The sequence below is a fragment of the Myxine glutinosa genome, chromosome 2, assembly GCF_964187855.1.
Source record: "Myxine glutinosa chromosome 2, kmMyxGlut1.1, whole genome shotgun sequence".
Taxonomy (NCBI): domain Eukaryota; kingdom Metazoa; phylum Chordata; class Myxini; order Myxiniformes; family Myxinidae; genus Myxine; species Myxine glutinosa.
The window spans coordinates 115,072,452-115,100,114 of NC_136262.1; the positions used below are offsets into that span (position 1 = coordinate 115,072,452).

General features: G+C 44.7%; 2 protein-coding genes across 4 annotated transcripts; one reads left to right on the forward strand and one right to left on the reverse strand.

Annotated features, from left to right (window-relative positions):
- Positions 1-341: 341 nt before the first annotated feature.
- LOC137422577 (uncharacterized) lies at positions 342-6,370 on the reverse strand. The gene is made up of 3 exons (XM_068109301.2): positions 6,249-6,370; positions 2,768-2,857; positions 342-2,124 (listed from the first exon to the last, which is right to left on the reverse strand). Exons 1-3 carry the CDS (start codon positions 6,289-6,291, stop codon positions 1,535-1,537), a joined length of 723 nt encoding a protein of 240 aa, XP_067965402.1. The 5' UTR covers positions 6,292-6,370; the 3' UTR covers positions 342-1,534.
- A 2,306-nt stretch (positions 6,371-8,676) lies between these two features.
- LOC137421377 (cyclin-dependent kinase 11B) lies at positions 8,677-27,319 on the forward strand. Of its 3 annotated transcripts, XM_068107380.2 has the most exons (22): positions 8,677-9,135; positions 13,125-13,168; positions 13,525-13,637; positions 13,797-13,903; positions 14,010-14,119; positions 14,342-14,465; positions 14,575-14,687; positions 14,773-14,868; positions 15,159-15,296; positions 15,488-15,580; positions 16,415-16,684; positions 18,085-18,147; positions 18,284-18,432; positions 19,415-19,505; positions 19,603-19,724; positions 19,909-20,014; positions 20,253-20,374; positions 20,542-20,649; positions 22,866-22,982; positions 23,090-23,238; positions 24,217-24,406; positions 26,214-27,319. In XM_068107380.2, the coding sequence occupies exons 1-22, from the start codon at positions 9,116-9,118 to the stop codon at positions 26,304-26,306; spliced, it is 2,538 nt and encodes an 845-aa protein (XP_067963481.1). In that variant the 5' UTR covers positions 8,677-9,115; the 3' UTR covers positions 26,307-27,319. The 3 variants fall into 3 exon arrangements, with proteins under 3 accessions (XP_067963481.1, XP_067963482.1, XP_067963483.1); XM_068107381.2 differs by lacking the exon at positions 13,125-13,168 and having other exon boundaries at positions 8,700-9,135; XM_068107382.2 differs by lacking the exons at positions 14,342-14,465; positions 14,575-14,687 and having other exon boundaries at positions 8,861-9,135.
- The last annotated feature ends 344 nt before the right edge of the window (positions 27,320-27,663 follow it).

Genomic DNA, 27,663 nt, shown 5'->3' on the forward strand with positions numbered 1-27,663 from the left:
CATGATATTTGTTATATTATATCACCTTTATCTATCAATATTGTTGAAATGAAGATCAAATAGCTGTATGTTGAAATATGTTGAAAAAGTCAAAACTTTACATGGGGTGTACTTACTTTTTCACGTGACTGTATGTACAATTTATGGTTTACCTGTACCAATCTGCTCATGTGGGCTTCAACAAAGCAGATGCAATGAAAATTACAAATGATTCAGGTTTACCTCCAACTGCCAACATTGTTATGTTAGTGTCCTGATACGGTTTACACATCCAAGCTGTGTTACTGCTTGGTGGAATCATGTAACCGACATATAAAAACACATCCATCTCAAATGCACAATGTCACTGCCATTTGATTTTTATTTAAACAATCAGATGATTTAAAATATTTCAGACAATGTTCATATAAAAACACATTTAAAAAACGTTAGTCCCATTTTACAACTAGGAAAAAATATATATTTTATAGGGGTGATTGGGTGAAAATCAGTGAGGACCTGCATAGGACAAAAATGTCAAGAAACTACTAGTCCTTAAACTGCTGGCAAGCATATCTTGCTATAGAGCCGTGGTTCTTAACCTGGGTTCGACCGAACCCCAGGGGTTCAGTGAGCCAGTCTCAGGGGTTCGGCGGAGGTCCTCCGAAATGCATTGCAATTTGTTTTTTTAGTTTTGTATCAATTTTGAATCTATGTGTAATTACGCTTATTATTAATACTAGGACGTGCCCGTACGTGGGTGCCCGTACGTGCGTGCAAAAAAGCATGCGTGCAAACAACAACAACAAAAAAAAACGTTGAAACCACGTGGCAGTAACGACCACAGAACCCCCCCCCTCTATTTACATGAAATGGTTTGGTCCATTCGCAACGACCACAGAACCCCCCCCCTCTATTTACATGAAATGGTTTGGTCCATTCGCAAAGCCAAAGCGAACGGCGAACGGCTAAATCGCCATAGCTCGGTAACTACTTCTCCGATTAATTTCAAACCTTGAAAAGGCACATCCTCGGGTCCCCAGCAATATACCTGGCAAGTTTAAAGTATATCGGACCGGTAGTTGTCGAGAAACAGCGGTCACAGACAAACACACACACACACACACACACACACACACACACACACACACACACACAGACACACACACACACAGAGATTACTGGAATTATAGATAGATTATTATTATTTTGCTATGTATGTTACGAACGAATGGAAATTTTATTTGTAATTGTATTCCCATCCCATTGAGGGTGGCCCTTGCCAAAACAAAACCACGCATTTCTCAGATCGCCTCCCGAAAAGAAGAACAGAAAACGCATTAAGATGCAATTCTTCTTAATTTTTTGGTCAAATTTGAGGGGTTCCGCGAGTGTTCGGTGGGTTTCGTTAGGGTTCGGCGCCTTTAAAAAGGTTAAGAACCACTGCTATAGAAGATATGTCACATTCTGAATGTTACAAGTACATGTATCACTTTTTCATTGTTTCAAGTAGTGCCTTGAAAATTGACATTTTTTCATCGTGCATATCTCTGGCTTATTTACGCCTCTCTTCATCCATTCGTTTTTGTTCTTCAGTATATTCTTTCAGAAAGTCTAAAACGGGTGTAGCCCCAGAAGAACGTCGTCTCCGCTTTGCCTCTGGAGCAGATGTTGATGGCGATCTCCGAGCATCACTCGGCACAGATTCTGCTTCAGACTCCTCACTGATGGCCATAGCTTGTGTGGAAGTTGAGGGCAATGATGACATTACACAAGTCGGAGTCACATCATGTCTGTCTTTGAACATGTCGTCAAATCTGTCCTCAAACTCAAAGTGTCTACGGTCTCTACCGGTAGAGTTTTGGTTTCTTTTGTGGCGTTTGTAGGCTGCCCACAGTGTCTTCCACCGACCCTCAATCTGGTCTTTATTAAAGGCTGTGCCCAAACGTGTGTTAAGTTCATTAGTTATTTCTTCCCACAGAGATTTCTTCCGATATACTGATGACTCAAACTTAGATTTTCTTTCCTGGTACAAATCAATCAGCATCAATGTTTGCTGTCTGTTAAAGAGACCACTGCTGTGTTGGCTTGGTTCATCTTCTTCGGCTGCAGTCATCTCACCAGATCTTGCCGCAGTGCAACTCGCTGTTAACAGCAAAAGAAAAAGAATTAAATTTCATTGTTTCATTACAGTTATAACATGGTTATGTGCATTGAACTCTAGTTAGAAAATTGGCACAAACTTCCGGAATATAAAAATTACCATCCGATAATTTGACAAGTGGATGTGAACTGTCGGTTCAACGTCAATGATAAATGATATAGTTTTTGTGATACAATTATTAAGGATGAAATGAATAAATGTGGCGAGTTTCATGTTATAGAAACAGTTCGCCAAAGTGGCGACAGTGGGTTCATGAACATCTCCCTAGTATATGCTTCAATTGATCTGGTGGAAACCATCAATTTCAGCTATTTTTCAGCTGTTACGCCACAATCCTACTGAGTGATTGAAAAATTTAGAAGTATGTATCCAATATCTTGATTAATCTTGGACTACTTATTTTGTGCAATTAAACATGCTATTTTTCAAATGACAAAATTAAAAAAACAGGCACACCATTGCCAATAGCTGGTGTCAGCAACTCCATCCAGCGAACTTTTTGTTACGGGGAAAGGGATTTTGGAGCCATCTTGCTGAGCGTGTTCAAATCAACATCATCAATATCCCCACTTAAATAGGTTTCACATGATCTTGTTGATACATCATCAAAGGTGGCTGACATACCAAGTGTTATACCCTGCGACTGTTTGGCCTGGCTTGTGAGGTTGTTCAGCAGTCCGGCATCACTGAGTACCTGAATGGACTCGATAGCAGCTGAAACCAATAATTGTTATTGTAGCACAGGCAATTAAAAACATCACAAACAAAAACTACAATAGTGAGATACTGTAAAATAAATTATATATAGTAATTAAGTAAATAATGATAATTAGGCCTTACATTTTTTTTGACTTGGTTTACGGATCCGCCGACCTTAAAAATCGAAAATTCAGAAAAAAATAAAATCCAAATCAAGAGGTTTTTTTATACCGTCGACGGTAAAGATTGCTTTGACATTAAAAATAATCCAGTACAGACTTAGATTTATCATATTTAACAAACTAGGGCATGCCCGTACTATATATATATCTAAAATTATATCCCCCCCCTCTATTTACATGAAATGGTTTGGTCCATTCGCAAAGCCAAAGCGAACGGCTTGCGAGTACGGTGACAATCCCCCCCCTCTATTTACATGAAATGGTTTGGTCCAAAGCGAACGGCTTGTGAGTACGGTGACAATCCCCCCCCTCTATTTACATGAAATGGTTTGGTCCAAAGCGAACGGCTTGCGAGTACGGTGACAATCCCCTCCCTCTATTTACATGAAATGGTTTGGTCCAAAGCGAACGGCTTGCGGAGTTTGGTAAAGAAATCGCCATAGCTCGGTAACTACTTGTCCGATTGATATGAAACCTTGAAAAGGCACATCCTCGGGTCCCCAGCAATATACCTGGCAAGTTTAAAGTATATCGGACCCGTGGTTGTCGAGAAACAGCGGTCACAGACAAACATACAAACATACAAACATACAAACATACAAACATACACACAGAGATTACTGGAATTATAGATAGATAACCAAAACCAGTCTAAGATTTTATATTTTTTTTATCACCCACCGATCCAAATCAAACTTAACATGATTGAAAAAAAAATTGGAGAATGCATTTTATTTTTTATTTTTGTTCGACCGACCGACTCAATTTTTCACTATAAAAATCCGTAAACCAAATGAAAAAAAAAGTCTGGCCTTATCTGAAGTTTTTGCAGTTTATTTCATTGCAAGTTATTTTGATAAAAATTCTGATTTCATGTTTCATTGTGTTGAATTATAAAAAGATGCTTGTTTCTTAAACTCATAGTTCCTTGATGTTCGAGCATGCCAAGTACTGATGTAAGTTACAAGTGTACAAGAAACTTACTGTTATTTCCAGTAACAATGTTAGTTTAGAAATTGTAAAAACATCATCGACTAAGACAAGCTCTAATTGTAACCAAAGGCACATGCACATTATATATACAAACGTAGAATATAGCATCAGTGATTGGGAAACCCTAGAGCAATGAGCCGACGGCTCTAAAAAAAAATTATGGCTCAAACTTGAGCATGGTTGTCGAGCCGAAGGCCTTAATGGACTTTATTTTGATAGAAATTACTGCATCTCAAACAAGAAAGCTCAACCCGAGGCATTGCTTATCTATCTATAATTCCAGTAATCTCTGTGTGTCTGTCTGTGTGTCTGTGTGTCTGTGTGTTTGTCTGTGACCGCTGTTTCTCGACAACCACGGGTCCGATATACTTGAAACTTGCCAGGTATATTGCTGGGGACCCGAGGATGTGCCTTTTCAAGGTTTGAAATTAATCGGACAAGTACCTACCGAGCTATGTCCAAAAAACGCTTCAACCAATCAGAGAGCAGCGAGCTATCACGTGTGCCGAACCGTTAATGCAATGCAAGCGTTAATGCGTTAATGCAAGGCTTTTCTTTTTTCCCCTCTTCTCTTTCTACTTTTCCTTGCGATTAAATTGCAAACAGCCAAAATACGTTGGCGCTAATTGAATAATTGGCCATTAACACTAAAATAATCGTAACTGCGATATGCCAACTTCCGGACAGTGCAGCCTTCCCTGTTGTTGTTGTTTGCAGCAGCTGTTTGCAGCAAGGCAAGGCTTTTCTTTTTTTCCCTCTTCTCTTTCTACTTTGCCTTGCGATTAAATTGCAAACAGCCAAAATACGTTGGCGCTAATTGAATAATTGGGCATTATGTTTTACAACTAATAAAAACGAATTTGCGATTCATTCGCTTTCCTGCGCGTTTGTGTACGCGATGGCGATTTCTTTACCAAACTCCGGAAGCCGTTCGCTTTGGACCGAACCATTGCATGTAAATAGAGGGGGGGGATTGTCACCACTCGCAAGCCGTTCGCTTTGGACCAAACCATTTCATGTAAATAGGGGGGGGGATATAATTTTAGATATATATATAGTACGGGCATGCCCTAGTAATATAAATTCAGCTTCTGTCTAACATAAATAAATCTAGATCACATAATCACTGATCATACCTCTTTCCTAATTAAGCTAATTTAGTTCTTAAATTCTCTTTTATATGATATAATCGCATAAAATAAATCAGTTGTGTATGTTGAAAAGAAACAACAATTCATTTGCAATGCCAAAATTTTGTGAAATAAATTTTCTGAGTCATCAAAATTTTGTGTAACTGTTGTATTGTTTCTTGCACTTAATTTATTTGAGTTTTACATTGAAATAACTTCCACGAAAAACCAGGGACATATCACATTCACAGTAACAGTGTGCTGAAAGAAACCGTGTCAGTTAAAACCACAATGGCTCTATCTTGAAAGACGAGAACCTACTATAAGCAGTTTTAAGTGCCATTGCATTATTAGTTCATGTGCAAATGTCTAATACTTGTAACTACAGACTCTTTTCTTTTGTTTTTATTTATTTCCTTAGTATTCTCTGCTACTGACTCCGTAGTTTTGAATATCGGCTCATACTCTTCCAAAATGGCTCATCACAAATTTTTTCAAGGGCCATAGGCTCTTATGAACAAATTTGTTTCCCAATCACTGTAGCATGCTTTTTGGATTAAAAAACCATAGATAAAAATAATGTGTAAGGAAAGAATAATGTAAGGTTAATTTATAATTTTCATTTATACATGTTTTAAGTAATTTACTAAAAATATATATAACAAACCATACACATATGGAAGCCCTTCAATGACATGAACGAAACCAAATCTGTAAAAAGTAATGCTTGCATTAAAAAAAGATGAATATAGAACATATTTATTTCTTTTGTTGGAACATACAGTATCTAAATTATTACAATCTACTATATTCACAGATGCATTAAATACATGCAATAGGTATTAGACATTTTGAAACATTTCAGTTACTCTGTTATATGTTTATTCTTAATGTTAAACTAAGAACAATGCCATGCCATGCACAAACCATGTTAACTCAACTATTTTGAAGATTATGTACAGCTGGTTGAAACATCTCGACTCTTATCGTGTGCTAACTAGTAATGTTATTTCAAATCAAAAATTCACAATACAAATATTGTTTTCAGTATAAGGGTTGCAGCCACAAATTCCTGGGAAGTATATAAGCATGTGAACTTACATAGTTTTCTATCGCCAGATTCAATTGGATAGCGGCTGACCATCTTCTGTAATATCACGCTCGCAAGAACATGGTCTGCAAATTGAAGGTAATTTTGTCATTTCAACTGCAGGAAACTACGCTGACTAATTTTCCATCGCAAATTAAAACAAACTAGATTCTAGATCAAAGTAGAAAATTCAACAGAAACATTTTAGGTTCATGAATCAGTGCGTGGATAAATAAAAGGGCGCGTCGCCATTGTCCGACTCCTAAATGCATTTAATGGAGGGACTGTGGTGCTGCGCACACACGACTCGATTGCCAGAGAGGTAGGCCACAACGCGTTGATACAACAAGAGTCTTTATTCAGAGCTCGCACTTCAGCACTGGGCGGGCTCGACCTTAGAGCCCGCATATATGTCCCGAGGCCACGCCTTGCCCCCGGGTGTGGCCGATCGGTCGAAAGGCAGGGCATTCATTTCAGTTCCCCGCCTGGACGCTCGCACCACCCACTGGTGCGCGGAATTATTGTCCCTTGTGCCCGCCACACGTGCCCCCCCCAGAATTCCCGCGCACCTGAAGGGTGAGCTTGCGGGGAAGCCGGATGACCTGGCCGAAACGCCCCCTGGCAATGCGTGCAGGGATGGGGGGTAGCGGGGCTGGGGGGTGCCTGGGTCTGACCGCCGGGGGGCGGCCTCGACGCGGAGGCAGAGCTGCTTGCGGGGGGTGGTCCAGATCAAGGTGGGCCGGCTTGAGGCGGTCCACTGAGATACGATCCGGGGCACCGCCGATGTCGACGGTGAAATATTTGTCCCCGGTCTCCAGCACGCGGAAGGGCCCGTCGTACGGGGGCCGTAGCAGTGCCTGGTGGGCGTCGTGCCGGACGAAGACGTACTCCGCCGTGCGAAGCTCCGGGGCGACGTGGGAGGACGGGCCACCGTGGTGTGCCATCGGCACCAGGGCGAACCTCCGGGCGGTCTCCTGCAGGGTGGAGCGCTGTTGCGCCGCGGACCAAGGAGCCGTGGAGTCGGGGATAAATTCGCCGACTCGCAGTGGTTGCCCGAAGACCAGCTCCGCCGAGGACGCACGCAGGTCGTCCTTGGGCGCCGTCCTGAGGCCCAGCAGGACCCAGGGGAGCCTGTCGGCCCAGCTTGGATGGCGCTGAGGTGAATCGGGCCTGTATCGGCAGAGTGAATAAACGTGTACGACAATTGATCGTAGTTTGTCGAGATACCTTACAGGGTCCTGGGCTAAAAAGGTTGCGGAACGCAGGTCTAGATGATATAGAACTAGCAGAAGTAACCGGCGTTGCCGGGCGGGGGAGGGGAGGGGGGGAGGGGAGGGGAGGGGGGGAAGGGGGGGTAGGGGAGGGGAGGAGGGGATGGGAGGGGAGGGGAGGAAAGGGCGGGGAGGAAGGGGAGGGGAGGAAGGGGAGGGGGAGGAGAGGAGGAGGAGGGGGGGAGAGGGGGAGGGGAGAAGGGGAAGGGAGGGGGGTGAGTGGGGAAGGGGGAGAGGGGGAGGGGAGGAGGGAAGAGGAGAGGGAGGGGAGGGGGGAGGAGGAAGGGAAGGGGAAAGGGGGAGGGGTGGGGGAAGAGGAGAGGAAAGGGGTTCATATATATGCTGGTGGGTGAATGTGGCTCACGTTTCTGAGTTAAATGTGATGCCGTTCAGGAAGAAGAAGAAGCTGTACTACCAACTTCGTACACTTCCGGAATTGTTTGATTTATTTGTATTCAAATGTCTGGACTCTGGTGATTGTTTTGTATTGATTTATGTGAATGTGTACTTGTATATAACTGTCATAAATTTAAAAAGGCTTCGGCACTATCGAGCGATTTTTTTTTTTTAACTCCAAAAAACCGATCTTTTTTTTCAATTTTTTTTTGCTTTTCCTAAAACACTCCCAGGCACTCACAGATGAACCTCTGAAAGTTTGACGAAGTTCCGTTCAGCCATCTCTGAGAAAAATGGCGACACAGACAGACAGATATCTCTCTTATATAATACATATTATATAGTACAAAGCGCTATATAAAATAAATGCATTATTATTATTATTATAATATTATATGACGTCATCTAATCTATCACGATCAGAGGAGTCTGAATTGACTGTCAGTGTCAAAGCAAACTCTCCCGGATATTTTCTATCGATTGGACCAGCGTGGCGTATATAGAGCCTCACGGCCTTGCAGACGCCATTATTTCAAAGAAGATGCGATCTATATAAACTTTATCGACGGACTCACTGCTCAGTTTTCGCGGACCCTTGTCATACGCCGTATGGCACTTTATACATTTTATATGCGTTCAGACGATGTAGTTGGCAGCAGTGCCTCAAGTATTTGTTGGTTAATGTTAGGCTATGGACTCTCGTATAGTGTGCAAAGTGTACCTGTATTTGCTTAATCTTAATGTCACTTCTTTCTGAACGTGTACAGACTCTGCTGAATCCGGAAGTGACAATCTATCCACTTCCGAGGTGTCTCGCGTTGCTAGGCCGTGGAGTATGACCCAAGCGCACGTATAACTTTACCTGCCCGGGTTTCAAGGACAGCCAGATTAGGTGGACCTTCATCTTGTCTCGGTCCCGCCATTAAACGTGAGACCCCTCTGAGTGTTTGGATCGAAGCTGGACCGCGAAGCCGACGTTATAAGGTTACCGAATGTCAATGTTTTTGTTTATGGACTGTTCCAAGTAACCGGATTCGTTCCAAGAACACTCCAGCGAGTTCGTGTTACCAGCAATACTCTACCTTTATCCATAAATACCTTTACCTGTGGCATCAAAACCCCGCTCGGCTTCCATCGTGGATTCCTCGTGGCCCTCAAGCGGCTCGCCCGTCAATTTCGCACAGCCGGCCCACCTGTCCTCACGAGCCGAGATGATCACGGGACAGGAATTGTGAGTAAGATCTACATCGGGATTATTGTCCAGATACCTGTGGAACGTTTCTTTCGAGGTCATTCGGATGAGGTGCAGGTTTCTTCTTCTTCTGTTTATAGATCTCCAAGGAGTATTATGATCGCACTTACTTTGAAGCTCTCGAGTCTGGGTTCGATTCCCCGCTGTCTGATTGGTGTTACGTCACTAACCCTAACTCTCGGATTGACATTAAGCCGGGTGTCCCGTCTGCTGGCATTACCTGGTGGGCGTTGAAGAACCCGCGGACATTTTTGTGCAGAGTACACGAGTCCCTGGAACCCTGAACAAATTCCAAATTCGTGTCTGAAATCTGAATAAATTCAAAATTAATGTCCGAAAACCCAAACAAATTCCAAATTCATGTCCAAAATGCGAACAAATTCCAAATTCATGTCGGAAATCTGAATAATTCGAAATTAATGTCCAAAAACCCAAACAAATTCCAAATTAATGTCCAAAATGCGAACAAATTCCAAATTCATGTCGGAAATCCCAATCACTTCCCCATGGAACCCTGAACAAACACCAAATTAATGTCAGAAATCTGAACAAATTCCAAATTCGTGTCGGAAATCTGTATAATTCGAAATTGATGTCCAAAAACCCGAACAAATTCCAAATTCATGTCCAAAGTGCGAACAAATTCCAAATTCATGTCGGAAATCCCAATCACTTCCCCACGGAACCCTGAACAAACACCAAATTAATGTCAGAAATCTGAACAAATTCCAAATTCGTGTCGGAAATCTGAATAATTCGAAATTGATGTCCAAAAACCCGAACAAATTCCAAATTCATGTCCAAAGTGCGAACAAATTCCAAATTCATGTCGGAAATCCCAATCACTTCCCCACGGAACCCTGAACAAACACCAAATTAATGTCAGAAATCTGAACAAATTCCAAATTCATGTCTGAAATCTGAACAAATTCCAAATTCATGTCGGAAATCCCAGTCACTTCCCCCCAGAACCCTGAACAAATTCCAAATTCATGTCTGAAATCTGAACAAATTCCAAATTCATGTCGGAAATCCCAGTCACTTCCCCCCAGAAGCCTGAACAAATTCCAAATTCATGTCTGAAATCCAAAAAATTCCAAATTTGTGTCCAAAATTCGAACAAATTCCAAATTCATGTCCAAAATCCAAACAAATTCCAAATTCATGATGAAAATCCCAATAGCTTCCCCCCAGAACCCTGAACAAATTCCAAATTCATGTCTGAAATCCAAACAAATTCCACATTAATGTCTGAAATCCAAACAAATTCCAAATGCATGTCGGTAATCTGAACAAAATCCAAATGAATATCTGAAATCCTCACAAATTCCAAATTCATGTCCAAAATCCCAATCACTTTCCCACGGAACCCTGAACAAACACCAAATTAATGTCAGAAATCTGAACAAATTCCAAATTAATGTCAGAAATCTGAACAAATTCCAAATTCATGTTGGAAATCCCAGTCACTTCCCCCCAGAACCCTGAACAAATTCCAAATTCATGTCTGAAATCTGAACAAATTCCAAATTCATGTCTGAAATCTGAACAAATTCCAAATTCATGTCTGAAATCTGAACAAATTCCAAATTCATGTCGGAAATCTCAGTCACTTCCCCCCAGAACCCTGAACAAATTCCAAATTCATGTCCAAAATCCCAATCACTTTCCCACGGAACCCTGAACAAACACCAAATTAATGTCAGAAATCTGAACAAATTCCAAATTAATGTCAGAAATCTGAACAAATTCCAAATTCATGTTGGAAATCCCAGTCACTTCCCCCCAGAACCCTGAACAAATTCCAAATTCATGTCTGAAATCTGAACAAATTCCAAATTCATGTCTGAAATCTGAACAAATTCCAAATTCATGTCGGAAATCTGAACAAATTCCAAATTCATGTCGGAAATCTCAGTCACTTCCCCCCAGAACCCTGAACAAATTCCAAATTCATGTCCAAAATCCAAACAAATTCCAAATTCATGATGAAAATCCCAATAGCTTCCCCCCAGAACCCTGAACAAATTCCAAATTCATGTCGGTAATCTGAACAAAATCCAAATGAATGTCTGAAATCCTCACAAATTCCAAATTCATGTCCAAAATCCCAATCACTTCCCCACGGAACCCTGAACAAACACCAAATTAATGTCAGAAATCTGAACAAACACCAAATTAATGTCAGAAATCTGAACAAATTCCAAATTCATGTCGGAAATCCCAGTCACTTCCCCCCAGAACCCTGAACAAATTCCAAATTCATGTCTGAAATCTGAACAAATTCCAAATTCATGTCGGAAATCCCAGTCACTTCCCCCCAGAACCCTGAACAAATTCCAAATTCATGTCTGAAATCTGAACAAACTCCAAATTCATGTCGGAAATCTGAACAAATTCCAAATTCATGTCGGAAATCCCAGTCACTTCCCCCCAGAACCCTGAACAAATTCCAAATTAATGTCTGAAATCCAAAACATTCCAAATTTGTGTCCAAAATTCGAACAAATTCCATATTCATGTCCAAAATCCAAACAAATTCCAAATTCATGATGAAAATCCTAATAGCTTCCCCCCAGAACCCTGAACAAATTCCAAATTCATGTCTGAAATCCAAACAAATTCCACATTAATGTCTGAAATCCAAACAAATTCCAAATGCATGTCGGTAATCTGAACAAAATCCAAATGAATGTCTGAAATCCTCACAAATTCCAAATTCATGTCCAAAATCCCAATCGCTTCCCCACGGAACCCTGAACAAACACCAAATTAATGTCAGAAATCTGAACAAATTCCAAATTCATGTCGGAAATCCCAGTCACTTCCCCCCAGAACCCTGAACAAATTCCAAATTAATGTCTAAAATCCAAAAAATTCCAAATTTGTGTCCAAAATTCGAACGAATTCCAAATTCATGTCCAAAATGCGAACAAATTCCAAATTCATGTCGGAAATCCCAATCACTTCCCCGCGGAACCCTGAACAAATTCCAAATTCATGTCCAAAATGCGAACAAATTCCAAATTCATGTCGGAAATCCCAATCACTTCCCCGCGGAACCCTGAACAAACACCAAATTAATGTCAGAAATCTGAACAAATTCCAAATTCATGTCGGAAATCCCAGTCACTTCCCCCCAGAACCCTGAACAAATTCCAAATTAATGTCTAAAATCCAAAAAATTCCAAATTTGTGTCCAAAATTCGAACGAATTCCAAATTCATGTCCAAAATGCGAACAAATTCCAAATTCATGTCGGAAATCCCAATCGCTTCCAGTCGATCGTTGGATCTGACCAGCTGGTTCGTGAAAGACTATGGCAAAACTTCCCCAACAATGTGGCAGGCAGTTAATGTATTTGTAACGCTGTTGTCATGTCTCTTCTGCACTGATTGTGTGCATACTTATCTGTTGATTGGGAAAATAACTCTATCTGATCTATCTTGGGGAAACATAAAGAGCTGGGACCGTCTATCTGATTATTCATTAAGAACCTTGAAATACAAATGGCTTTATAACACCTGCACCCCCCTCCCTCCCGTGTTTTTGGGATCCTGTGCAGCCCCCCCACCTCCCCCAAACCCCTTCCCGTCTTGGGGTTCCTATGCAACCCGTCCGCTCCCCTGCCATAATGTACAACCATTTAGTGGAAACACTTGAGATGATGTGTGATATTTTGATTATATCGATCTTTACACAAAGTTTAACCTTTAATCTAGAGGCAGAAACTTTTACTCGAGTAACGATTTATCACAAGATACCTGGTTTTGAAACTCTCCCCTGAGGTACCTTGGCTCATTTTGTTATTTGTATCGCAGGCTCAGTAAGCAACTATAAGAGAACTGTTTGTGTTCACGTTTAGCGAGCGGTTACCCCCATACTCGTCCTATGGTGGAAGGCTTGGGATGCTTTTTCACAAACAAGCATTTTGGGAATTCACAGTCTGGGGTCTGTTGGGTTTCCAGGAAGGCAAGTGCAAGGATTGCAGAGATGGAAGTCAAAGATTGGGGTAAGGTTTGGGTCGGGGTTGGTCATGGGGATTGGGGTGAGGTTTGGGTCGGGGTTGGTAATGGGGTTAGGTTCTATTCCTTCTGTTTTTGGCTCGAGCAATGGCTGGCATTTTGGACTCTGGGGTGTTGGCCGAAGACCGAGGTTGACGGTCGGTGAGGGGTTTTTTAGGGTCGAGCTTGTACATGCATTTTGGTCGTTTGTAAAGGGTTGTTCATTTTAAAGGTCACGTTAAGGTGGCATTTAATCTGTACCCAAGCTAATCGTTAGCGGTACTTGAGTTCGGCGAGATGACGGTGCTGAGGGCTGGTGTGTGGTGTGTGGTGTGTTCACGTTTTCGTGTGCCAAATATTCCAGGCATGCTGGATGGTGAGAAGGAGACCTGGAAAGTGAAGACCTTGGATGAGATCCTACAGGAAAAAAAACGACGGCGAGAGCAAGAGGAGAGAGAAGCCAAACGAAATAAGATTGTATGTATTACCCATGTGACGTGACGGATTTTACACTTTACCCTCTCGAGTGGGGAGGTTGGGTCTTAGGGGGAGATCTTGATGCCGTGAATTCTGTCCCAATGTCGGTTACAGCAATCTAGTAGTAGTCTCGACGTGACGTGCTCTACTGGGTTGCAGGATGAAAGAGAACCTTCTCGGGAAGCTTTAGAGGAAGGTGAACTCCGAGAACGTATCATCATGGTGACTGCCTCACCTGTGCAACCCGACATTAGCATTGACGACCGGTAGGGCACCCTGGCAGAGCACGGCAACTCGGGACACCGTACGAGGAAATGTGTTCTCTCTCTAAAATGTGTTTTTCTTTCTCTTTCTCTTCCTCTGTTACTCAAGTGTGGATGAGGAGGTGCCATTGGCTATCCAACCACCCCCGCCGGCACGACACGAGCGTAGGGAGGCCAGGCGCAAGGAACGACGACGGAGAAGATCTCGCTCCCGGGAAGGTGATCACATGACGTGCATTAACCGAAAAGGAAATAGCATGTTTTATGGTACACTGGTAGAACAACTTTTGACCTTTAAAGGTTCCACCCATTCAAAGAACTATTTTAACAAAATGGCTGCTAATGTTCCAGTACCTCGGGGTAGGATATTTTATGATGCATGCAATTTACTGAGTGTGGCAGTAGAGGATGAAAGTCATAATGACGATGATACGTTGTCAGGGAGGGTACAGCGGGTTGAGGAGCGCGGAGCGAAACGGAACCGGGCGGAACGTGGAACCAGTGCACGAGGAAGCGAGAAAGAGCACAGACGTGCACGATCTCGAGAGAGGGCAGCCCGTGAAAGGTGGGCACAAAGCAGCTTACCTGGCGTACATGTCTTGCCCAGACTTCTCACCTATTCATTGGCCGAGCTTACTCTAACGGGATCGTGTTGTCCTCACTCGTGTCGTAAGGGAGAAGCTTGAGCGGGTGCGAAAACAGGGGTCTTCGGTCTCGGGCAGAGAAAGAGCACCCAGGGAGAGGGCTGTAGACGAGCGCCGGAGAGACAGGGAAAGCCGCAGAGAAGGTTTGACTATGAACCGTCTTTTTCATTCCGAGCTGTTAGTTAGCCCGGCTCCGTTGTGTCATTCTGACCTCGTCTATCTTCGCAGAACGAGCGCACAGGAGTCGACAACACGATAACACTGGGGAGAGCGACATAGGAGGGAAGCGGACATCGAGGGCCAACACGTCTGAAAGGAACTACGGTGAGTGCAGTGGTGAATCATTGGTCATTGTCTTGTATATAGGCCCCAGATGCCTCTGAAGGGAGGAATAGGCCATGGGTTATACTTACAATGACTTGTGTGGTTCATGTGTTATGAGTTGTTTTGCCACGTTATTTATTATTGGTAGTACTAGTTACGTACATTGCATTGTGTGCCGAGGCAGAACTATACACAGATTTGGCGTTCACGGTCCTCGACATGTCTATGCCACGGACCTCGGACACAGCCGTATGCATTTGATAAACTGTCCGTGTCCACCGTTCCCACAGCGTTGATGGTACTTGCCGGTTACGCCATTAACCAGGAGTATGGAAGTCATGGAAGGGGAAAAGAAAAAAGGGCTGCCCAGCAACCAGAGCCTCAAATGTGCGACCGAGATGGTCCAATTTTGCACCACATCCATGGAGGTTTGATGTACCAAGATCATCGGCTTGCACAGCTTGAACTGCCCACTTTTCCTTTCCTTCACTCGTCCTCCATTTTCTCTTTCCTAATCCTCCTCCACTTTCCTTTTCTTAGTCTTCCTCTGTTTTCCTTTTCTTTGAATTGGTCTTCCGGCATGTCCCCCTGCCATAAGCTGTGTACCCTCTCGTTCAAGGAAAAGACAGAACAGGATTTGAAATCCCGACAGAACATGTGGAGGCCATTGAGCCCGATGACAAAAAGTACTTCTCTCATGACACATCCACAGGTGATTTGGGGTTTTCTCTCGAGTATATTTTATTTTCATTTATTATATACAGTTTGGTGTTGAATGTTAGCTTTGTTGCCTCTCGGTGGTCTTAGTGTGAGAGCCACTTTAATCAGAACCACGTGTCGCATTTGACCTACCAGCTACAATTACAAGCTTCTAACTATTTAAGTTTTAAATTAATGGATGTTGTTCAATTCGTCAATGAATGAACAACAACAACAACAACAACAACAACATGCATTTTAAGGCCATTTTCCCTGCTAGAGCGGGGGTTAGCCTTGCGGTCCCCATGACAGTCTTCTCCATTTTGCCCTATTTTCTGCATCTCCCCTTGTTAACCCCCTTGCCCGCATTTCTTCTTCCACCATCTTTAGCCAAGTCTTTCTCGGTCTTCCCCGTCTTCTACTTCCTTCTACATTCATTTCCATCACTCTTCTCAACCAGTCACTTTCATCCTTCCTCAACACATGACCAAACCATCTCAACCTGTTCCTCTTCACAGCATCAATCACAGGCTCTATTCCCATCATCTTTCACAATTCATCATTTGTCTTCCTCTCTCTCAACGATACTCCACACATCCACCGAACCATTCGCATGTCCACCCTTTCCAGCCTTCGTTGTTCATTCGTCAATGAATGAACGAGTGAGGAAAATAGTGACAAATGGAAATCCAAGAATGTTCTCTGGTTGCGATCTCTAAATCACTATTAACACTCTTTCCTCAACATATCCCAATTTTTATTTTCATTTCCCCAATTCGCCACATCTCATGCTTCCCCCAACCCCCTTCCTGTCTTATGATGGTTACCTTTACTCAACCCATCTCAGACTCAGGTTCTGATGCAGAGGGGCTCAGGAGGCCCCTGAATCAAGGCTGGATGATGCGGCGAGTGACCCCAGATGGGCGGGATGGCAGAGCCATCGACGATGACGATGACTATGACGAGGAGGATGACGACGATGACGACGATGATGAAGAGGATGGGGAGGAGGAAGATGAAGAGGATGAAGATGGAGAAAGGGGAATGGAAAGCAGCAGCAGTGATGGTGTATCGGACGAAAGTCATTCAGGACAAGATGCAGCTTCATTGGCATCCGGTACGTCATGCGGTTTTGAACATGTGCATCATGCTGTCCGTCTGAGGACTCCTATCATCATGCGAAGCCCATCACTTAGCTCTATTCTGCAAACTCACTCATCCTCACTCTTATCACTGACCTTAGTGTTGTGCTTGAAGAAGGATCAACGGTTGCCATTTTGAGAATTCATTATGTCGAAGCGGCCATTGTCCCACCTTTGTGGGGTTTCTGAGTTTTTGTGAAGCACGTGATGATGACACGTGTTTCTGCCAATCGTGCGCAAGGCTCGGCTGCCTTTAAATTGCCGGTAAATTCACGGTTAAGTGATTTTTTAAAATTTTAATATAAATGTGAAGTGAAAGAAAAACCTTTATTATCCAATCTCACAATTCTCGTTTTTACCCCGCACTCACAAAGTGGAAAGCAGGATTAATCTATTGGGTTACTAAATAAAGGGCACAAACACCAGGCACGAAGGGCTAATGTAACGTGTTAGATAAGGCGATGTAAAAGACACTGACTGCATCATGGTGGTAAATTTCCAGGGAAAAAAAAACAAACTTTCTACCATTTAACTTTTTTTTTGTATTCCAACTGAATTATTTACTTGAAAACTAGAACACAAATCGCTTTCTTGGCATTTTCAAAACCCTTCCGTTTAGCAGTACTTGCATCATGAATGAATGAATATGAATGATTGTTTTAAGGCCATTCTCCCCGCTACAGCGGGGGTTAGCCTTGCGGGCCCCATGACAATCATGGTTCCCTGTTTGAGCCAATGTTTTTATGGCCGGATGCCCTTCCTGACGCCAACCCTTGGTCACGCTCTTACGATGCGCAGGGATACGGTGTACCTATTCTAAATCGGGGTACACACCGTGATCATTCATCCCAGCAAGCTGGTACTCGATTTGCCGACCTCGGAAGGATGACAGGCTGAGTCAACCCCCCAGGCGTTAATTCAGTGATCGACCGGGATTCGAACCCAGGATCCCAAGCCGGCACCCTAACCGCTAAGCCAACACCAGGCGAGTGTGACCAAATACTTGCATCATGACCAATCAAATTTGCTGCTCGCAGACCGCAGGGTTTACCAGACAGGGTTTTAGGGTTCGCAGGGTTTTAGACCCTGCCCCTGCCCATGTCCTTGTTTCTCAAGACTGTGTGGGGTAAGATGGTCTCTGAACTTTCTGGTATGAAATGTGCATTTACTTCCCCTACGTTTGGCCCTTTGTGCCTTTTCCACACCTCATGAACACTTCCGGAACATCGTAATGTCCCAAAAGAACTCAAGTTTGTCGTTTCCTTTCCTGCTTTGAATAACTTCGCCATATCCTCACACCATGTTCTTTACATTACATTCACCCTCACTACATGTGTACAAGGCATGTGTGCTTTTGCGTGGATGCTCCGTGCAGGTGGAGAGGCGGGGGAGGTTTGCAGTGACGAAGAAGACGAAGAGGAAAACGCACCGTCTGGAGGTGGGGAAGTGAACATGAGATCCTTTGACAGTTCAACTAAAAGTCTGGGTGCTCTTGCCAAACAGATTAGTGGCTCGACATTTATGGCTCACATGTTGAACCTTTCTCTTGCACATTCTGGCTTCGTTTCCTTTAGCTGTGGAGTCGAAGTTTGACTCTGCAGGGAGTGATTGCAAGGATGCAGAGTCAAAAGAGGAAATCTCTCCGGATTACCTTCCCGAGTCTCCCCCGCTCTCCCCACTACCACAAAAGCCTGAACTTCCTCCATACCTGCCTGCCATCCAGGTACAGTCAGCATGTGTCCAGGTCAGCAGCATCCAGGTCAGCATCGATTCACTCGAGCATTGCTTGCCTTGGTGCCGAGGGTTTTTATTTTTATAGGATCTAAGGCTTGTAGTGGAGCTGCCACACACATGAACTTACAGACGAATACACAACACAGGACTGTTAGACGAGGAAAACAGAGCCACTGAGCTTGGAGGAAGTGCTGTCACTTCCTTGGGCACTCTGGGTACCAACGATGCCATAACAATGGCACCACCTTTCTCACCACACTCAGCGAGGCATTTTCTAAGGAGGAGTTTCCTCCTCCCCCTGGATGCCATCCGATGGTTGCGCTTCTCCATGCTCTTATACTTTTAAAAGCTGAAATTCAAGCAAGAATGCAGCACGCACCTTTTTGAAGTCTTTTGTATCACTCAGCCGGGGTTTGAACCGCCGACCTCCCAGACTCCGAGTGGATGCTCTAACGGTCTAACCATTACATCACCTTGTCTGGTAAATAAAAGGGTCAAGGTCTGTCATTTTTGAGGCTTAATCCTTAAACTCAATAATCCTGTATTTATCTCAAACCTTTGGCCTCCACCTTCCTACAGGCCAAACCTCCAAAAACAATGAACATTTGTGTATTTAAATGTTAGGTGGCAGCACCTTTATTAAAAGCTCTCCCAAGAGTTTGATCATCAACCAAACATTCACTTCTACTCTTTTCTGGAATTCAAACGAACACCATGACCTAATTGTATTTAAAACTCTTAATTTACCCAAGATCTCTCTGAACTCCCTTCGACGAGTAACGCAAATGTGTATGTGGATGAGATGGTGTCCGTGTCCAAAGTTGAAGGTAGTGTTGAGCGATCGTGATGTTTATTTTCGAATATTTGAAAGATCATTGTGCAACAATCGTAGTGATGATCACGTACTGCCGTCCGAGTCGTTTTGTGATTGCCAAAGCTCATATGTGAACAAACCCCAATATCCCACAAAGGGTTGCCGCAGCGTGGAGGAGTTCCTGTGCCTCAACAGGATAGAGGAGGGCACGTATGGGGTCGTGTACAGAGCCAAGGATAAGAAAACAGGTGAAACGCTTTCTGACATGACACACCGGCCGTCCGGCACGGAATTTAACCCGAGACCTTCACGTCGTCACGACTCATGGAATTTCCATCACTCTAGATGAAGTGGTGGCCCTTAAGAGGCTCAAGATGGAGAAAGAAAAGGAGGGATTTCCCATCACGTCGCTCCGAGAAATCAACACCCTTCTGAAGGCACAACACGATAACATTGTGCACGTGAGGGTGAGTTGGATTTCTGGTTTTGCTGATTTGCTATAGGGTCCTTCAGGTGACCAGGCACGATAACATGTATGGAGGTGGTGACATTTGTGCTTCCTGCTTGCATCATCACGACAGTATTTACGACAACTGAGATGATGGGGAAAAGGGCTTTCTGCTCACAGCACCGTGGTATCACCGTGTGCAGGAGATTGTAGTTGGAAGCAACATGGACAAGATCTACATTGTGATGAACTATGTGGAACATGATCTCAAAAGCCTCATGGAGACCATGAAAACTCCCTTCCTTCCTGGTCAGCATCTTGCATTCTCCGTGTCATTTTCCGTTAAGTCAGGGGTATGGTGACCATTTTGTCCTGATGATGATGATGATAACACACAAATAGGGCAGTCCAGGAGTGTTGTCCATGTAAAATGGTGAAAACCCATGTGACCTTTCCACACTGACACTTTTGGGTGGTGATTCATGGAGACCTCTCCGTCCTTCAACCTTCCTACTTTCATGCCTGGTTTATTCCTGTTCACTTCCAGGTGAGGTGAAAACTCTGATGATCCAACTACTAAAGGGGGTAAAGCACCTTCATGATAACTGGATCCTACACAGAGACCTCAAGACTTCAAACCTCCTCCTGAGTCATGCTGGGATCTTAAAGGTGTGTGACGTTTATTGCACACTTCTCCTATCTATTGTCCTTTCCCACATCGTCAGTATGATTACAATGTGGCGTTCTGCCAAACTAATTGGAAGATCATGAAATTGTTTCGTACAATGGCGTTCGTTCCCATCCCTCAGGGAACCATTTGTTTTGTTGGTTTTCAGATTGGGGACTTTGGCTTGGCACGGGAGTATGGTTCCCCTCTCAAGCAGTACACCCCCGTGGTGGTGACACTTTGGTATCGTGCGCCAGAACTGCTTCTCGGAACCAAGGTGCAACACGTGGGGGTCGGAAGGGGGTGGGAGGTTGAGGATCTTGTTAATCATGACCCAAAATCTTGAGGTTTGTCCCTGCAACCGTAGTCTGTAAAGTGGAGGTCTGGCTGAAACCACAATGGCAGTTACTACTTGCTGCGATTGCATATCAGTAGCTTTTTCTTTCTTTCTTTCTTTACAAAATTGAGGCTCACAGAAGAGTGAGGTGAGAGAACGTATGAACAGACAGTGGGGTAGCGGGACAATTTATTTTATTTTATTTTGAATTGGATACAATAATCAAAGGAATGAACAAACAGGAAAAGAGAGAGAGAAGGGGATGGAGGAAATGCATTAACCTGCAAGTAATAAGGTTGGGTGAGGTAGGGTTAATGCAAGAACACACATCCTGTTCGAGCTTGGGAGCGTTGCAGGGCTGGGAGAGCAGAGCGAGCTTGGCGAGAGCGGAGTTGGTAAAATAACAATAACAACACCAATAACAGAGGCCACCGACCTGGGATGTGAGAGGAACAGGCCTTGTGCTTCAGACTCATCAATGGAGATTCAAACAATGCTGAGAGTTTTAGATTTCACTGTATCCGGGAAAGACTGATGTGATGCTGGGGCCCCAGCCAATAGGAACAAGCAATACTCCATCGAGTTATGGACAAACGCCTCGCAGATGATGAAGATTTTGATTTTCTGAGCAAAGACGTGGATCGACAGTGTATGCCCAGTCTATGGCTGGCTTTGAGGCCAGCTTTGCTATGTGGTCAGTCCAGGAAAAGTCATGGGGGGGGGGGGCGGGGGGGGGTGAGGCCTACAAGTTCAAGAGACTGAACCTATTCCAGTGGCTGACCATGGAAATGGATGCGTTTATTTGACGATCCTTTCGGAGTCACACGATGAGACAGTGAAATTCCATTTATCAGACCAGCGTAGAATCATTTCCAGATCAGCAGAGGGAGATGCAACTGATGTCTGCCTAGTGGGGTGGGGGGGGGAGGAGGGTGAGGGGAAGAGGAGTACTGTATAACACAATGTGGAGTCTGATAAAAGGAAGAGATGTTGCTTTGGTAGACGAGGAACAAAACTGGGCCCAAGATACTGCCTTGAGGCACTCTAACCTCCACTGGGAGAGAGGATGAGAGGGTTCCATTGATGACATAACATTGACTGCTTCAGTGGAGGAAGTCAAGTCGAGGAATGAATGCGGCCTTCTATGCCATGGGCAAGGAGCTTGGCGAGCAAAGCTGGATGCCAGACTTTGTTGCATACCCGAGTTATGGCCAGGGAGATGGTCCTGACCCCTTGTTTGGAGATACAAGGCCACATTTACTGAGAAAGGAACAGTGCCATGTCCAGAATCCAAACTGATTGTCAGAGACCAAGCTGTGTGAAAACAGGAAAAACTTGACATCGGCAGTAATGATCCGATTCCGTAGGCTCGGATGTGCCTGACGAGGCACAACTCTGTAGTTGATGGGATCTGTTTTTGCATCTTCTTGTGAATGGGAGTAATGTTGGCAAATTGGAGGAGCCCAACGGAGAAGAACAGGGTGAATAGTATAGACGGGAGAAGCAAAGCAGCAGAGCGAGATTTGAGAACATGAGCACTGATGTCATCTGGGCGCAACACCAAAGGAGGGTCAAGGCCGAGCAGAACCGTCTCTACCTTTTTGGGTATGAAGTCCAGTAGACAGTGGGTACAACAGGGTGAGACGGGAACAGAACGGGATGAGTCAGGTTCATGAAATTTGAGACAGACAAGGTTTAGACATTCTGCCTTGTAATCGAGGAGAGTCTGCAGTACAGCCATTTGAGGTGAGGAAGAGATGGAGCGGGAGCGTACACTAGAGATGAACCTGACGAGGCACTACCATGACTTGGAGGAAGGACACCGGCTGGAGAGTTCAGCCTTGAGATTGGCAAGATTATGGTTTCTGGATTGCCTCGTTGTGGGTGCGCACTTTTGAGCCTAGTGGCCGAAAGTTACCTTAATTTGGGTTAACTTTCCATTTGAGGAAGCAAGCCCCTGGACTTTGGCCACTACCCTAATGGCAGAGTAACCACGCACTGTAGTAAGGACTAGATCTCATTTGGATCCAAGGCCATAACAAATCATTGTACTTCCAATGGAATTTTTTTTTTTTTTACTTTTGAAATCCATTTCTTCTCCGATAATCCACAAATTTCTCACTTAGTCCATACTGCTCTCTCTCTGCCTCCCACAGGAATACTCTACTCCAGTGGACTTGTGGTCCGTGGGTTGTATTTTTGCCGAGTTGCTCACCCAGAAGCCCTTGTTTCCGGGGAAATCAGAAATCGATCAAATAAATCGCATCTTCAAGGTATCGTTTAATCGGGCTCTCACCGCTCTTATCCCCTTCTCCTCCGACTGAGGTAATTTCCTGCTCGTTCCCTAATACTGCCCTTTTCTATTTTCCTCTCCACATAGGAACTTGGCTCGCCAAATGAGAAGATTTGGCCGGGTTACGGAGAACTGCCAGCTGTAAAGAAAATGACTTTTGCTGAACATCCGTACAATAACCTGCGGAAGCGTTTTGTAGCAGTGCTCTCAGACCAGGGTTTTGATCTTATGAACAAGTATGCTTCTTAGTACCGCACTGCTGCTAACTGCATAAATTGTACCCCTCCACACTCCCTTTTCAAACCAGCCCTGTTCCACCACATTCGCAACTCTACCCAGCCCCCCTCCACACTCCCTTTTCAAACCAGCCCTGCTCCACCATATTCGCAACTCTACCCAGCCCCCCTCCACTACACTTGCTACTCTACCTAGCCCCCCTCCACCACACTTGCTACTCTACCCAGCCCCCATCCACCACACTTGCTACTCTACCCAGCCCCCCTCCACCACACTTGCTACTCTACCCAGCCCCCCTCCACCACACTTGCTACTCTACCCAGCCCCCCTCCACTACACTTGCTACTCTACCTAGCCCCCCTCCACCACACTTGCTACTCTACCTAGCCCCCCTCCACCACACTTGCTACGCTACCCAGCCCCGCTCCACCACACTTGCTACTCTACCTAGCCCCGCTCCAACACACTTGCTACTCTACCTAGCCCCCCTCCACCACACTCGCAACTCTACCCAGCCCCGCTCCACCACACTTGCTACGCTACCTAGCCCCCCTCCACCACACTTGCTACTCTACCTAGCCCCCCTCCACCACACTTGCTACTCTACCCAGCCCCCCTCCACCACACTTGCTACTCTACCCAGCCCCCCTCCACTACACTTGCTACTCTACCTAGCCCCCCTCCACCACACTCGCAACTCTACCCAGCCCCGCTCCACCACACTTGCTACGCTACCCAGCCCCGCTCCACCACACTTGCTACTCTACCTAGCCCCGCTCCAACACACTTGCTAATCTATCCAGCCCTCTTACTCGATACTCTGTCCATCCCACTCGCTACTCTATCCAGCTTCACTCCACCCCACTCAGTAATCTGTCCATCCCCGGTCCATCCCACTCACTACTTTACCCAGCCCCAGTCTACCAGACCTCTTGTTCCAAAACACCTGCTGACTCAGTTGCCGATATCTCTTGCAGGTTCCTGACGTACTGCCCTTCCCGGCGCATCACTTCTGAGGAGGGCCTTGATCACAAGTATTTTACAGAAAGCCCGCTGCCCATCAAATCTGCAATGTTCCCAACATGGCCGGCCAAGAGCGAGCAGCCACGAAATAAGAGGGGCAGCAGTCCAAGGCCTCCTGAGGGTGGTCTTGCGTACAGCCACTTGGTAACGGACTTCGTTCTGGGAGGGGTTTTTTGACTAGTTGTAAGGCCGTGTTTATAGAGGTCTTTCACTTGCGTCACCTTGTGATGTCATTGCACATCTGATGAAGCTATGTAAAAAAAAGTCAATATATATATATATATATTTTAAACTCCATATTTGCAGTCGGACGCATTCCTCGCCGATCTAAGGTTGTCAACTAGTTCGATAAAGAGAGCAGGCATTGCCATGTAAATAAATCGGAGGTCTTTGGTGGGGAGGTGGTGGGGGTCACTGATCCGTACAGCTTATCTCGCGGATGGCAAAGAAATGTTGGAGAAGTAGCACAAGCAGAAGGTATCCTCAGAGCTTTTCAGGTGTTTCTCCCCACAAGCACCACAATCCACTTGGGGCACAATGGCACGCTTCATAACGCCGTCATTTGTCCCACGTGACGTGGAGTCTCCATGGAAGTAGAGCCCCCTCCTCCCCGAGAGCGGCACCTGTCCCCGGGTACCCGACATAGAGGCTCAGGCAGTGGTAGGGGTTTATTTATTACTGGCAAAGCTAACAGAAGGGAGCAGGGGGACGGGAGAGGTGAGAGTAGGAGGATGGTGAGAGGGGAGGAAGAAGGGGGAGGGGGAGTGAGCGTGGATCGGGAGTGGGCGAGTGTAGAGCAGGAGGAAGTGTGAGCGGGAGTGAGAGAAGGACAGGAGGAGGGGTGAGCGGGGTGAAAGAGGAGGGTGAGCGGGGAGGAGGAAGAGTGCAGAGCAGGAGCAGCAGGAGGACAGGGAGAGGGAGGAGGAGGAGGTGGCAGAGAGCAGGAGGAGGAAACAGGGGTGTTCCATTACCAATAAGCTTGTATAGTGCTCGCCAAATTGGCTTGGGCGCTCAAGGAAGCACTGCAACGACCCTGTTAAGGACGGCTGGCTTGGCAAGCGATTAGTGATTCATACTTATATGAGTATCAGGCATTTGATGATGAGCGCTTGGAGTTCACTTGTCCTGTTGCTTTACTCATGGTAATCCTCTCATTATGTCAATTGTTCTTTTAATTTGATTTATTTTGCCTTCCTCACTCGGGCAATTTCCCCCATGGAGTACCCAGGCACAGCGATCCCGTTGGTTAATTTATTTCCGTTTTACTCGATAAAGTTGCACTTTGGGCACATTCCTTAATTTTCTTTTTTCACTCAATATAATTGTTGGAACAGTAGAAAAAGTTAACTTTAACCCTTTGAGTACGGGATTCTTTTTTGATAAAAATACCCCCGGTACGGGATTAATTTGGCATTACGGGAATGCAACCACTTACTGACTATCTATTTATAGGTATAGTCGATGACGTGTAATGACGTCATCCGTACACAAAACTTTTTTGAGGGTTGCGGCACTGGACGTCATCCGTACTCAAAGGGTTAATGCTTTGGCAATATGGAGGAGGAAGGACAGCCCTGCTTTAAGTTATAAGATATACACTTGATTATAAGAATCGGTAATTTCTTTAAATTTACAGATTCTATTCCAGATTTGCCCACTTATTTAGTCCTGGAGATTCCGATCCTCAAACCTGAACCTAGATTTTCATTATATACTCTAATTAGTCCGTGAGAGTAGATCATGTTTCCAAGGCCAGGCACGGGTTTGCATAACTTTTCATGTGTTTGATCTTCTTCACACGCATGCTTCTTCTGTGACTCGTAAATTAAAATTGATTATAATCAGATGAATGTGATGTAATAATTATCAATGTTGTCATTTCAGGACTAACCCCCACTCTAGCAGGGAAAATGGCCTTAAAATGCATGTTTGTGTGTGTGTGTCATTTCAGGGAGACGATGATATAAAAGACGGCGGTTTCCACCTGACATCCACCAATCAGGGTGTGTCGGCCGTGGGGGTGGGCTTCAGCCTCAAGTTCTGATTGGCTGGATTAATGAAAGGCATCACCGAACTTGAACCAATCACAATTCAAGAGGGATTCTGCAAGAAGTCGACAAATGCGAGATGGCCCTTTTTTGCTTTGGGGCAATTGGCTATGGACCGAGACCTGGTCGTGCATCTTCACAGATATCGCCGCTCGCCTCGCCACGCAAAGCTCTTTGGTTGAAGTGTTAGTTTAGGATTTAGGTGCAAGTCGGTTTACATGGAGTTTTGTTTTCTACCTGTTGTATTTATTTTGAAAATGGATTCAGCACTTTTGGTATCAAATGCTGTTGGTTAAGATGCAAAGAACACAGAAAAGGAACTTTTGTTACTAGACTAACCCTCAAACTTTCCTGTGTTGACTGATAGCTCCAAATAAAACTAACGTTTTTATCCCAATTTCCAAGATCCTTTTCCATGGTTATTGAAATGTCCATCCTTGTGGTGATGTTGTCCGGGTCCTTCCTCTGGTTCTTTGGACCTTTCCTGCACTCAGCACAATGGTGTTGGTGCTTATCACACGAGTCTTCATCTTTTAATTTGTTTACAAGTTACATAACATCAGTATAATTCCTAAGGAAGTGGAATTCCATTACAAAATCGGGCTGCTGTATCATGGGGCACGCTGGTTGCCGGCCAGTATGGTGCCCGTGCCCGTGCGTTCGCACATTGGTGATTTGACTCCGAGCGTTCTTCAATCGCTGCCTTGCTCGAATAAATGTAGCCCATTCCCGATCACTCCTCCAAAAATCGAGTTCTGGAGTACGGTATACCAAACATGCTTACAATGGAGACTCTTCTTGGATTCATCCCAGCACGATGCACCGACCTGCACGTCCAGGATGGTCAAATTAAACGAGGTTCAACATGCCCTCGGACATGCTGATGGACCGTTGGAATATTGTACGAACAACGTCTCTTCCTGATAATCCGATGCTTTCTCTCTGCATCCCCATATCCTCCAAAACGCACTTTCAAACAAGGAATAAAAAAATGAAAGTAAAAACAAAATGTTTTCGTGAATGACCTTGACATTTTGTCAATCATATGGCAATGAAATGTTTTGTTTGCACTTAGGGACATCTGTGTAGTATGTACGGAAACATGGCGGAATGGTCGACTTTGTCTCCACCACCACCTCCATACTTTATCTCATGCCAAACTTCTCCTTCATCACATCTCTAACCTCCTTTCTTTCTTTAATCAATCTTTCTTCCTTCTCTGGGTTTTCATTTTTATCAATATGGGGTCAACGTAATAAAAAAGATGGTCCCAAATCAGGTGTCTCTCGTGCGGGGAGGAAGGGAAGCTTTGGTTCCAAAAAGGTGCCATGAATGGGTTTTGGAATATCGGGT